We start from the raw sequence: 13,249 nt of genomic DNA, 5'->3' as shown, positions 1-13,249 counted from the left end.
GTGGACACCCTTAACATTGGTACTCCCCATTCCTTTGCTCTACTGCAGGCCACCGTGAACTTTCACCTTGTTTAAAAACTTTTGATTTTTTAAAGCCACAAATCATTTTAAATTAAAGAACAGAGCTTACCAAAAGCATTTTTCGTAACCAAAGAAATTAAGGGCACACTTGAAAGTTTGTCGATTATTAGATCAAAATATTAAAAATTTATTGATTTTTACATTAAAACTTTAAAATATTTACAGGTGTTTGTCAAGGCCATCTCATAATCTAACCAAGATTTTGCAAATCTAACCGGTTAAAAATGCACTAAACCTCAAACACTGTTTAAGAAATAAACTAAATTCAATAACGTTTCATTAAGGACTAAATAAAAGGTTTCTTTTAAACAGAACCTTCTCTCTCTCTCTCTCTCTCTCTCTCTCTCTCTCTCTCTCTCTCTCTATGAGCTTTGACCTTTTTAAAATAAATATTAACTCTCATGACCGCTCAATAGTCACCTTTTTGGCCTACCCAAAGGGCAAAGGCTATAGCGATGCAATGTCTTTTTGCTGACTAAAATATTTTTCATTTATTTTGTTCATATTGTGGATTTATATCAAGAACCACTATGTGGTATGATTAAATGCACATTTTTTTAATGGATGAGTAAGGTAGTGGCCACTCATTACTAAGTATGGTGGGATAGATACTATATACTCATTACTATCTTATAAATGCTTGCAACCAATAAATCTAGAGAGAGAATCAGTGTCCTGGAAAAGTGTGTCTCAACTTAGCCTTGAGCCGGTTGCACAATCAAAGTAGCCAATTGATTTTATTGTTTCCAATTCCAGGTGGTAGTGGGCACTTATTGGCCTGCTCAAAGGTCAAAACTTATGCTAATTAAAATAAAAAACAAATTCAGTTGTATAGATTAAAGTAATAGATAGTGATTTTCTTTAATGGTAGTCGTTCTATATTATAAAGCAGCCACATCATGGAGGTGAGGCAATGCTCAGGTTTTTCAATTTGGAAAATTGGGTGGTGGTGGGACCTAAGCCCGCCCGGGAAAAAATAATCGCCCCCGAAATTTCTCCTCTCTCTCTCTCTCTCTCTCTCTGTGGGCGTCACAGAGAAGGTTTTGAGGAGTCTCTCTCTCTCTCTCTCTCTCTCTCTCTCTCGCACGCGCGCGCGTGTGTATGCGAGCGTTTCTGACTCTGTAGGTCTTGTTGATGGCCATGGCCGACCTGTTGTCCGCAGCTATGGTCGTGCGTCGATAGCCCAGCGAAATGCCACGTCAGTGGCATATTGCTTGAGGTTAATATTACTAACCAGTTTGCAAGGAGAGAGATCATTAAGGGTGCACAGGTTCTTCCCGAGTCTTTGCGTGATGCAGGAACCCACGAAGATGTGTACGGTACCAGAGTGGGATTAGGGAGCCCCAAGTTTGTGCAAGTTTGTGTTCTTCTCGAGTCTTTGCGTGATGCAGGAATCCGCGAAGATGTGTACGGTACCAGAGTGGGATTAGGGAGCCCCAAGTTTGTGCACAGCCCCAATATTGGACAAAGTCTTGCTCGTGATTTTTGCATTGACAAAAGGTGGCTTATTGATCCAAAGCTCCTCTTTGTTGGGCCCAGGATTGGCGAAGGAGGGCATGGGAAAGTGTATGAGGGCAAGTAAGTATCTTCAACTTAACAGCTTTTTTTTTGTTTTAGTTTGGCTACTTGCACCAGGAAGCAGAAATTGCAGGGCAGTGGTCCTCATAGTGGCTATGGGAATGAGGCAGAACAATTACCAGTCTTGTGGATTGACTTCTACCACTTTCAAGAGAAATTCTACCTTTGGGTCACAACGACTTAGGAAAGTGGCATGTTGCAGGTCCCTTGCTCGGGAGACTATGCACAACTTGGGTTATTGAACTAGGCAGATGGTTATTGAGCTAGTGTAAACTTGGGTTTTACATCGACGCAAAACATAGTTTAGTCGATGTACCCTATGGGCTGAGATCTCCTGCCATTCTTGTCTTTTTAGCTGAGCTATGTCCTCACACTCAGCATTGCACCACCAATGTAGGGAGGCTAGATGCATGTGAAAGTCAGATAGTGCTAAAGTTTATAGTGACTCTTGAAGTGTGTGGTGAGCGTGCAATGGTAAAGCCCTTCCCTCCCCATGGACCCTGGTGCCGCCCCTCGGCCCCTTGCCAATATCACCTTCTGTGTTCGCATGCTAAGCATAAAAATACGAGGGTAAGATTGCTGTGTCTCAGTATTTTGTGGAGAGAGAGAGAGAGAGAGAGAGAGAGAGAGAGAGAGAGAGAGAGAGAGAGAGAGAGAGAGAGAGAGAGAGAGAGAGAGAGAGAGAGAGAGAGATTAAAGAACAGTTAAGTTACATGCTTCTCCTATTTATTGCTTCTCTTCAATTGCTGACTATTGCCATGAATTAGTATGCAGAGGTACTTGCATCATTTTCTCTCTCATTGCCACCAAGTGGAGATGCTTTCAACAAGGACAAATTGAATTTTAGATGGTGTGATACGAGTTTAGTCACTATGCTATCATCATTGCGCATGTATCACCTTTCAACATGATCTTGCAAGATGCTCTCTCAGGTATTAGGTTTTTCAAGTTACTTATTATGTTTTAAATATGTGCTTTATCCTAGTTTGATAACTGGTCTTGGCTATTGTTCTTTCCTTCTACGGTGCAGTTGAAGGCCTACTTTTCTATCTTGGTTCTTTAAATGGTTCTGAATATTGTTCTTTTATTCTAGGATGGAGCATATGGGTATATTCTTGGATGATGCCTGTAAATACGGTCAGTCAAGCAGAGTCTTGTAGATACTAATTTGTGTTACTTGCTCTAATATATACTTTGATAGTGTATTTGAATTTGTTTCAGAAGTTGCCAGTGCTACAAGGCAAGCTTTAGAAGCATAGAAGAGAAACTCTTCACAGACATTTGAGATGGGAAATTTCTTGATGTTGTAATGTTCACAACTCTTAATCGTCAATATGTGTCACGTGCTGTTTACATTCTATATATGAGCTCTTATAGTATGCACTTCATGGTTTCAAGCATGCTTGTATTTCCGCCATTTGCCTAACTTGAGTACATTTGCAATGTGCTAGCAGCAATAGTCATGCATAGCAAGGAGATCAATTTGTTTTAACAGGACTTCACGTATTGCTTCAATAAAGATGACTTTCAAAGTTTATAGTTATTAGATGGCATTTCATTCTTAATTGTCTGTACCTGTGAGATATTTTTACGATTGAGTTATTAAAAATTAAATTTTAAAGAGCACTTGGAGCAATTTTAAGCAGTCCATTATGGTAAGTCTCCTATTGTCTATGTAGACTGATGGATGTGATTTCATGGGCTTTCCCAACAAGGGACTTGTAAAACTTTCTTTGTTATTCTTGTGGGAGTCTCAGTAGTAGAACAATGAGCTAATGAGCTATTTTCAATGTATATGTGGCATGTGAATGTTTGACAGAAGTGTCAATCTCAAGACATTGAGGTTCAAGAATTCAAAAATAGTGTTCAAGTTTATACATTCTTGTAGTAGTATGTAAGACTTGAAAAGGCATTGTTATGTAGTTGGTCATGGTTATATTGGGAACTATGGTGTGAATCTGTGTTTATGGAGAAAAAGCGTAAGGTTAATGTTGATTTTTGTAATGGCAAGTATCTGTTTAAGTCCTTTGCTTTCTTTAAGGTTGTGTATAATAGATAATTTTACGTAAATTAGATGATTTCACATATGCTAGTCTTGTAGGCTTAGTATTTGTGGTAGTATCAATGATGCTAAAGGCAACAAATGGTGATTGTGTTGAATATCACTACCTAGAAGTTTTGTGTGCACACATTGTAAATGGATTTAAAGAGCATAAAAGGTGGATTTGTTTATTTTGCATTTGACCATTTGATTTATAAGGTCCGTTATTTTCTCCCATCGATTATTATGCAAATGGGGTAATTGCATCTTACTTGGAATTCATTAGTGATAAAAAGTGTTGGGAAAGTGCTTAACGAGGGAAACACATTCCCACTTCGAATATTCTTTTATAATCTTCAAACATACACGATTTGAATTGTGATAGCTTTTATTCTACTTGAAAATTGAGTAGAGATAAACTTTTCCAAGTGAGGAGTTCGCTTCCTAATTAGGGAAAAACAATTGCACGTGGGATATGAGTAACATTTTCCTGCTTGTCAATAAGAGAAAATTATCTTCATTCACCATCTTGCTTGTCCTTGCTTTCTTGCATTATTGTCCTTGCTTTCCTGCATTAACGTGTATATCTTTGTGGGAAAGTTTTATTCCTAGGCGTCACAAAACTTCTCCACATTCCCACTTGGGATATGCTTTATCAAAGCTTGATTGGGAAATCATATGCGTCTACAAATCACCAAACACATCTTCAACCGCATTGGTCACACAACTCTATACCTTGCTACAACAATCCCATCCTACACGAATGAGTGTCATCATGAGAGACTTTAATGTGGACAATGAGCCCACAAACAATCAATATCGTTACTTGGAGGAGAAGCTCCAGGCACATGCCTACACACAACAAATTCATGATGTAACCACTGTGTACAACTCAAAGCTCAATCATGTTTGGATTAAAAATCCCCCTGCATCATTCATCGTAGGCACACAGTTTTGCTTTTGGTTCGATCATTCATTCACACATCTAATGATTCCTGAATGATTCTTATACCTCCCTCCCTCTCTTTTCCCCCTCATCTCCCTTCTCTCATCCTCTCCACAAAAACAAACCATGTTTCAATATTCTATGGCTACTTTTATCCTAAGAAGATGCAACTTTGCTACTTTTCAATCCTTCATCGAGGCCGACATTCTATAATGTAATCTGCAATTCACTTTCTTGATCAAAGTGACTTCCATCCTTGTAGCTTTGTGTTTCCCTTTCATGTTCTTAATTCATTTCATCTATTGGCAAGCCTTGTGATTTTGTCACTTGTTTGTTTTTTGAAAGCCCATCTGAATACTTCACCTTGTTTGCATGAGTGAATTTAGAACCTAATCAATCAAATCCTCTCGCGTAGATAGGCAATCCTTTACCGCGAGGCTAGCCGGACCTCAGGACTATATGACATGGGCATGGGGGCATGGGATCTATGGTGAGAGCATCGAGCGCCGTAGATCTTGTCGAGCTTTTGGTCACATTTGGTATAAGAGTAATCTCGGGCCCATACCATCACAATAAACACGCGGGTGCAGGTGGTTACTATCTCGGGTACCCGAGATTACTTTGTCGCGTCCGAGATTACTTTTCCACGATCTACGGCTCTCCTTCATCCCACTGTAGATCCCAGATCCCACCCTCTCAATGCCCGTGTTAGATAGTCCCCAGGCTAGCCAGATGAGCTTTTCACTTTTCTTGCACTATCAGCAAAGACTCAGGTGTCTGAGGTTCCATAACCGGAGGTGTCTCATTCTGTCAGGAGAGCCAAAGCACCTTGGTGACTTAAGTTGTAAGGGAATGGGTGCATAACTTTGCATGCTTATGAAGGCAGGATGACGGTAGCCCGCAGCTACTCTGCAGAGTCTGCACGCTTCACTCCCGCGCAGATTGCAAGTCGCCCCATTTCCCGGCGTGTACCATGTGCTAAAGCTTTGCTCTCGGTTGTTGACATCCATGAGGGACTCTGCAAGAGTACCGCCTTTCACTCTGCTTTGGGTCGCCACAGCAACTTCTTGTTGTTTTGTTGTCATTTTAGAGACCCTCTCTGGGGTTTCGTCCTATCCTGCTGCTCGTGTGAGAATTGGGGCTCTCGTTGATGCCAACTCCACCTTGGGCAAGGAAGTCTCAAAAGCCCTTCACCTTGCATTGTTAAATGTCAACCAAGCACACGACATGTTCAATGGAACTAAATTTGAGCTGGAGATTGCGGACTGCGCCTGCGATCCCATTCAAGGGGCTGCTTCAGGTAGTTCTATGCATATTTGTTGCACCTTTGAATTAAATCATGCCAGTTTATGAGAATGTCTTTGCAGAATAAGAACATGGTGTGTCTTTGCAGAGTAAAAACATGGTTTTTTTCTTTTTCCTCTTGTCGGGGTTTGTTTTTTTTTTTTTCTCGGGGGGGGGGGGGGGGGGGGGGGGTGTTAATGTGCATGTAGTATCCAGCTCATGCAGCTGATACAGAGACATTTATTTACTAGCACTGGGTGTTAGAATTTGGGGATCTCTCTGGATTCGGCCAGTTGGTCTTGGTATCATCCGGGGAGTGAGGGCTGTTTTGTGGCTGTGCCTGCCATAGTGAGGTAGTTTCTCATGCCGGGATATTTCTAGCCATGTACAGTAGCCTTGGGTTTTGGCTCTCTCAATGGCCATATAGGCTCTTGCTGGCTTTTTCCCAGATTTGCCTATTTTCCCTTGGGCCCTATTGGCTTCTATTGCCCTGTATTCCGTTTCCTCTTTATTTCCCCTATTTTCCTATGCCTTGGTGCCAGGAGTGTGGGTCTGGCAGACTTGGTGAGGCAGTATATATTGAAGGCCAGGGGGACTCTTGCGATGAGCACATGAGCAGCTCTCAGCTGGCCGACCATATCAATGCTAGGGGCGTGTATGCTGCTTGTTAACAGCTGGTTGCATGTGTCAGCTTTTCTAGTGGCTGTAGAAGCACCCGTCAGCCGTTAGAATTCAACCCCCTCCCTAGCCAGCGAGCAACGGTTCATCACGTCGTGCAATAAATCTGTTTCGTGCCTTCTCTATCTGTGTGTAGACCAATTGTGTGCAGCTATTCATTGGCAACCGACTCCATGTGCTCGAAACCCCAACCTTCAGCCGACCAGTAGCAGCCAGCGTCTATGCTGCCGCACCGGTGGCCGAAGCCTTCATGTGCTAAGGCTATCTTTATTAAACCGAGCACGCTAAATTGCTCTTACATGGAAAATTGTAGCAGCTTTGAGCAAATCTTTCATGACATATGGCACAATCTTGAGTGCTTGCTGTCATCTCATTAAGTCTGAGCAACTTTCTTTTGATACAGTCTTTTGGGTGCATGCAGTAGTGGAGTTGATGAAGAAAGAGGTGGTGCTTATTTTAGGCCCCCAATCATCTGTTATTGCTCATTTTATCGCACACATTGGAAAGGCTGCCAAAGTTCCCATCTTATCATTCGGAGCAACAGATCCAAATCTGGCAGAGCAGCAGTACTCGTACTTTTTCCGCATTTCGCCAAGTGATGTAATGCAGATGGAGGCTGTAGCAACGTTAATTGCCAATTTTGAATGGAAAGCGGTGGTCTTAATCTACACAGATGATGATTATGGAGCCAATGGGGCTTCAGCATTACGCCAATCTCTGCAGGTTAGAGGGAGCAATTTGATAGCAGTTTCCAAAATCCCCTTAGATTCGAGCCCAGCCGAAATGCGAGCAGAGCTCACAAATCTTGATGCCACGCAGAGCAGAGTTTTTGTGTTACATACTCAGAGAAAGTTGGGGTTTAGGATCCTTTCTCAAGCGAAAGATTTGCGCATGTTAACCTCCGGTTATGTTTGGATTGTAACAGACTTAGTAGCCGGTGGGTTGCTCATGCCAGACCCTGACATAAGGGATGCACAATCTTTTAGGGGATTGCTCGGAACTCGCAGATTTATTCCCCAATCACCATTATATAGGGACCTGTTGACACAATGGCGGGAGGAGTATCCTGGGGACATGCAAACTTTGGTCTCAAACCAACTCAACACATATGGACTATGTGCCTATGATGCTCTTTATACAGCTGCTCATGCTATCTCTTCTCATTTAGGACGTGGGCATAATCTGTCCTTTACTGAGTTTTACAAGATGCGTCAGGGTTTTGTTGGGAAATCCGATTTCCAAGGCATGAAAATTCTCAAAAGTGGGCCTGCATTGAGAGAGTCTTTACAAGCTACATCATTCTTGGGTGCATCTGGTTTGATTCAGTTTGATGATGAGAGAGACATCAAGAATGCAGGTTTTGAATACATCAACTTGGCTGGAAGGAATTTGGCAGTGGTCGGGTATTGGGCACATGGTAATCGCATCTCAACATCAGCCCCTCTGCTCTTGGGGAATTCCTCTGCAAACACTAACTTAACAGGAGTGAATGCAACTTCTTTGAACATAACATGGCCTGGAGGCAGTACCGAAGTACCACGAGGTTGGGTGCCCCCAAAAAATGGTGAGCCTTTGAAAATTGGCGTGCCCAAGAAGGCTGGTTTTAATGAGCTTGTAAGCCAGACTACAGACTCCAGCAATGTTACAAGATTTAATGGTTTTTGTATTGCTGTTTTTGAGACTGCTGTGAAAAAGCTTAAGTACGCAGTAACGTATGAATTTGTATCATTGGCTAGCAAGATTGTCGGTAAAACGAATCCAGTTTATGATGATCTCATCCATAAGATGGTTATCGGCGTAAGTATTAGGCTTCTGTTCAAAGTGTCTGCTTCTTATTTGTTTGCCGTTTGCTATTGACAAAGCACTGGTATTAGGAATTGGATGCTGCTGTTGGAGACATAACAGTTACAGCCGAACGCTTGAGTTTGGTGGACTTCACACAACCATACATTGAGGCAGGGCTAGTAGTTTTAGTCAGGAAAAAGAACAGGCAACATGGCGATTCATGGGCTTTTCTGCGTCCTTTCTCGACCACCATGTGGTTTACCTTACTCGGCTTTACCATGTCCATTGGGTTTGTTATATGGATTCTGGAGCGTCAAGAAAACCAACACTTCCAAGGTCCTGCAAAGAAGCAAGTGGGGGTTGTAGTATGGTTAGTACTCATAACTGCAAGTTGATGTTGTAACTCACTAACAACTGATTGCTAAGCTTAAAGTTTGAACAAGGAACAAGAAAGCTTGGTTTCTGATATTTTTACTTAAAGTGATCAGGCATGCATACCACATTTCATCAGTGAACAAGAAAGCTTTTTTTTTTACTGTTAATGAGAATATACACATATGGCCAATCTGATTCTCAGGCATCAGCATAGAGTCAAGATCATCTGTTCCATACTTTGCTGGAAGTCCTTGAATCCACGTGGCCTCCACACTCAAAAAACCAATATACAACTTGACCGATGACCTTCAAATTAGGAAGTGAAGTAACCTACAAAAATTGAATGGAATCAATGTGAAAATAATCAAAATTTACAAAATTACTGAAAAATGACCAATTTTAGTTATATTTACCCTTAATTTTTTTCACTCTGAAAATTTCAAAAAAAAAAAAGGTCTTCCCCAAAAGCACCATGTGGGCTACCTTTGCGTGGTGACTAAAGGTCGTTAAAAAGGTGCAATTTGGCCTTGTTTGGAAGCATTCCTTGCCAGACCTTCTCTGAAAGTCTGTCTGTACTCTTTGTGATGTAACCATTCATTCTTGCCACTTTAAAATGAATGAAGCTTACAAGGGAAAGTCCTTCACTGAGTGTTTATAGAATTTCTATTATCATTGATCATTGAGAATTTCTGCTTATTCACATTTTAATTAGGTGTGAAGTTCGATCTGTTTATTGAGTTTGTTTTTTCCTGCAAAAAGAAGTTTATGTTAAGGTAGTCATCTCTCTTTCTGTCTTTCCTTCCTCTCTACATTTTGACCTTAGGCAGGGCATTCTAAGTGTGTTGCATATTCTGATAGTGTCGATCCAAGGTGTTATGAACGTTGCACGTCTGTGTTGTTTTCATACATTAATCCAATTTTACAAATTTATTTTATTTTCTTTGGCAGGTTCATGTTTTCAACCTTGTTCACAGCTCACAGTAAAACATATGAACCTCAATTTTAAATATGTTGTTTTTTGGGGTGAATCTAATCAAGGTGGTAATGATGCAGGGGAGGAGACAAAGAGCTTTCTTGCCCGTATCGTGCTAATCCTATGGCTCTTCGTTGTGCTTATAGTGACTTCCAGCTACACAGCGAGTCTTACAGCAATACTAACGGTAGAGCAGCTAACGCCTGAAATCCAAGGGCTTGACAGTTTACTTCGATCGAATGTACCAATTGGTTTCCAAACAGGGTCCTTTGCAGAGAAGTATCTTACTGGTCTGGGTATAAGTCCGGGTCGATTAAAGGATTTCGATTCTCTTGAAAGTTACAAAGTTGCTTTGGACTTGGGCCCCCATAAAGGTGGTGTTGCAGCCATTGTCGATGAGCTCCCTTACATTGAATTATTCCTTGCAGCAGACTGTAAGCATTATGCCATAGCAGGACAAGTTTTCACAAAAAGTGGATGGGGATTTGTAAGTTGCAGCAGTTTATTCCATGTAAATCATTTATGCATACTCTCTCTCTCTCTCTCTCTCTCTCTCTCTTGTCGGATAGATCTTTGAGGTCTCTTGGGATAGTTTCCCACGTCGTTAAAAATTCTCTTCTTCTTCTTCTTCTCATATCCATACACACACACCACACACACCCATGTCTTGTCTCTTTTGTTTTGTAGCAGGTTTATTTTCAGCACTTTTGTTCCTTTTTGCTTGATACCCAGGAAGACACACACATGTACGCCGTTTTGTTTCATAGGCCGAATCTGGCCTCTAGAAAACATCACTAAAGCTCTCTCTCTCTCTCTCACACACACACACGCACACCCACCCCCCCCCCCCCCCCCCCCCCCCCCCCAAAAAAAAAAAAAAAAAAAAAAAACTTCAAAACCATGGTGGCAGAGATGCCATTGAATCCTATAAGTAAATTACGTTGGAGAAGGCCTACATGCCATATATTCATGGCACTCTTACACATATGACATGTGAGGTTTTTCTTTTGTAAACAGGCATTCCCAAGAGGATCAGGCATTGCAGAGGACTTGTCGAGTGAAATATTGAGGATGTCGGAGACGGGACAACTGTCGAGTCTGCATGATTACTGGTTCAAGGAGCGGCCATGCAGCGAGGCAGAAGCAAGTGTTCAAGAGCAGCCAAACCAACTTGGTATCAGGAGCTTTTGGGTCCTATTTCTGATCATGGGGGCAACAGCCGTAATTGTGGTATTGGCTTTTGTTGGGCTCCAGGCTTGGGAGTTGTTTGTCAGCAGGCAAAATAGGAGGGGATAGCAAGTTGCTATGAGGAAGGCAGCAGAAAGATGAAATTGTTTCTTGCCTTTTAGGACAAATATTTCACCATTCTTGATGTTAAGATTTTGGAAAATTTCACCAGAGTTTATATTGTTAGTGCATGCAAATACTCGATGACTTTCCGCAGGAGGAGCATTGGTTCATACTATTTGAATGATCTCACTACAATCATCTCTAGCAAGTTTTAGCCCCTAGGAGGCTCCTAGGCATGGTCTCATTGAGGAAGCTTATGTTAAGACTATAATTTCCTCACCTTTTGGTGTTATAGCTATAGTTTGCTATAGTTTGTTTATTATTTCGTATAGTGTGGTTAGAAAACATTGTGGAGAAAATGTAGTGCCTACAATTCTCACTGATTTTCCAAAGAAGAAGCATCTTTCACACCATATATGGAACAAACCACAGACAAACCCATTAAAAACCATGCCAATAGCCATAGACATGTTCATATAAAAGTGTACATGTATATAAAAAGTGACAATCTACAAAACCTAATTAGTACATATATATTCTAAATCTGTGGCATCTTATGATCAAGAACCATAACCATGATGCTAAATATCGTTGAAATAAGGTCCATATCCATTACCATAACAGAGCCAAAATGCTTACACGAAACAAGCCATGGACAAACCCATCAAAGACCATGCCAATAGCCATGGACATGATCATATAAAAGTGTACATGTATATAAGTAGTGACAATCTACAAAATCCAAAATAGTGTGAATTTGTGGCATCTCGTGGGTAGAGGCTCTGGCCTACAAACTAAATTTTTCTATACAATTAATTGAAATTTATAATAAGTGCAGATAGAAGCAAAGACTATGAATTGGATGAAGATCTTCACCCGTTAAGGTATTGTATCCTAGTGGATAGTCTTTGCCTCTTGCTCTAGTTGCTATCAAAGCCAAACTGTAATGTGGTTCTATGTTCATTTCTCCTCCCGTTGTGACAAAGGAAGGCTAACCGTATACTCTTGCAAGACTTGCTCAAATTAGACCATAATTAATGTGCCAATTTGAATAAGGTTGAGTGTTGACAAACTCGTGCCCTAAAGTCTCATAGCCTTCACTCCAAAAATGTGGTGATATAGTGGAGTCCAATCGTGCCCTTACAACATCTCTTTACTGTTGAAACATGTGAGTAGCTTCTTCCACCTCGTGTTGTATCTCCCGGGTTGAGCCATAAGTGCTTTGATTGCCATTGTCTATTCCTCCCTGATCTCCAGTAAGCCATCAATGTACATGATGTCTGTAGAATGGAGTTGCTCACAACCGAACCTCTCTTACGTAATGCACTATGCAATATAATTCTTCCTCTCATTCTCCTAGCCATCTCAAGATCCATGATAGAGTTGCCAAACTGTATGGTACGTATTTGGCGGATCCTACCTTGCATAGCTTTTTCAATTGCACTTTTGAGAGGGATCCCATCCCTAGGCTTGTACACCTTGGAGTCATCATTGTCCCCTGGAATGGAAGCTGGTCTCTTCAGACAGCTTATTCTAGTGTCAGAATTCGGAGCTACTGTATATAGACAGTTCAGTTAATGGGAACTGAAACAGAGTAATGGTCTGAATAGAGAACTGAACTGAAATGATATACTGAAATGAAAGACACACTTGAAGACTGGAAATGGTATTTGTAGATTCAGATCATTAGCTCATGAACAATCAGTACAGAGTACAATAGGCTTAGGTTTGGATGATTACAGAAGTAATGATTACAAGGGTGAATCTAGAAGCTAAGAGTTCGTAACCCAAAAGTGTTTAGACAGCCAAAAGCCAAAAAGTCAAGCCGCCAGTTACAGTGTAGCAGGTCCTATTTATAGCTCTCAGGAGCTATTGTAGTAATTGCCTACGGTAATTGCTGCGAGTGTAGCTGTTCTCGCTTCCCTCTGGTCGGCCTTCTAAGGGGCAGTTCCCACCTGCTGGGACTGTCCTCGCCTTCTACATCCTTCCCTCCTTCCTTGAATTTTGGTGTAACTCCAAAATTTCTGAAAAAAAATCCACCGCCTGATTCTGATTTGGTGTTTAGAAACCCATCTAGCCTCCTGATTTGGTGTTTAGAAACCCATCTGGCCTCCTGATTTGGTAGATGTTCTTCATGATAGTATTCTTTCGGTATTGCAAGCTTTATGCCATACTTCATGCTTGTTGAGTGCTTGACACCCCTATAGTTGTAATTCCA

General features: G+C 41.3%; 1 protein-coding gene across 5 annotated transcripts; it reads left to right on the top strand.

The window, feature by feature from the left end:
- Positions 1-5,521: 5,521 nt before the first annotated feature.
- LOC147462537 (glutamate receptor 3.1-like) lies at positions 5,522-11,310 on the top strand. 5 transcript variants are annotated; one of them, XM_086484298.1, is made up of 6 exons: positions 5,522-5,946; positions 7,033-8,405; positions 8,483-8,763; positions 9,717-9,748; positions 9,822-10,252; positions 10,759-11,310. In XM_086484298.1, the coding sequence occupies exons 1-6, from the start codon at positions 5,655-5,657 to the stop codon at positions 11,035-11,037; spliced, it is 2,688 nt and encodes an 895-aa protein (XP_086340424.1). In that variant the 5' UTR covers positions 5,522-5,654; the 3' UTR covers positions 11,038-11,310. The 5 variants fall into 5 exon arrangements, with proteins under 5 accessions (XP_086340424.1, XP_086340433.1, XP_086340421.1 ...); XM_086484307.1 differs by having other exon boundaries at positions 7,030-8,405; positions 9,822-10,228; XM_086484295.1 differs by having other exon boundaries at positions 7,030-8,405.
- The last annotated feature ends 1,939 nt before the right edge of the window (positions 11,311-13,249 follow it).

Source organism: Adiantum capillus-veneris, chromosome 2 (assembly GCF_014529385.1).
Source record: "Adiantum capillus-veneris isolate H3 chromosome 2, ASM1452938v2, whole genome shotgun sequence".
NCBI lineage: Eukaryota > Viridiplantae > Streptophyta > Polypodiopsida > Polypodiales > Pteridaceae > Adiantum > Adiantum capillus-veneris.
Note: the sequence above shows the minus strand (reverse complement) of the source record. Positions and strands in the feature narration are given on the sequence as shown.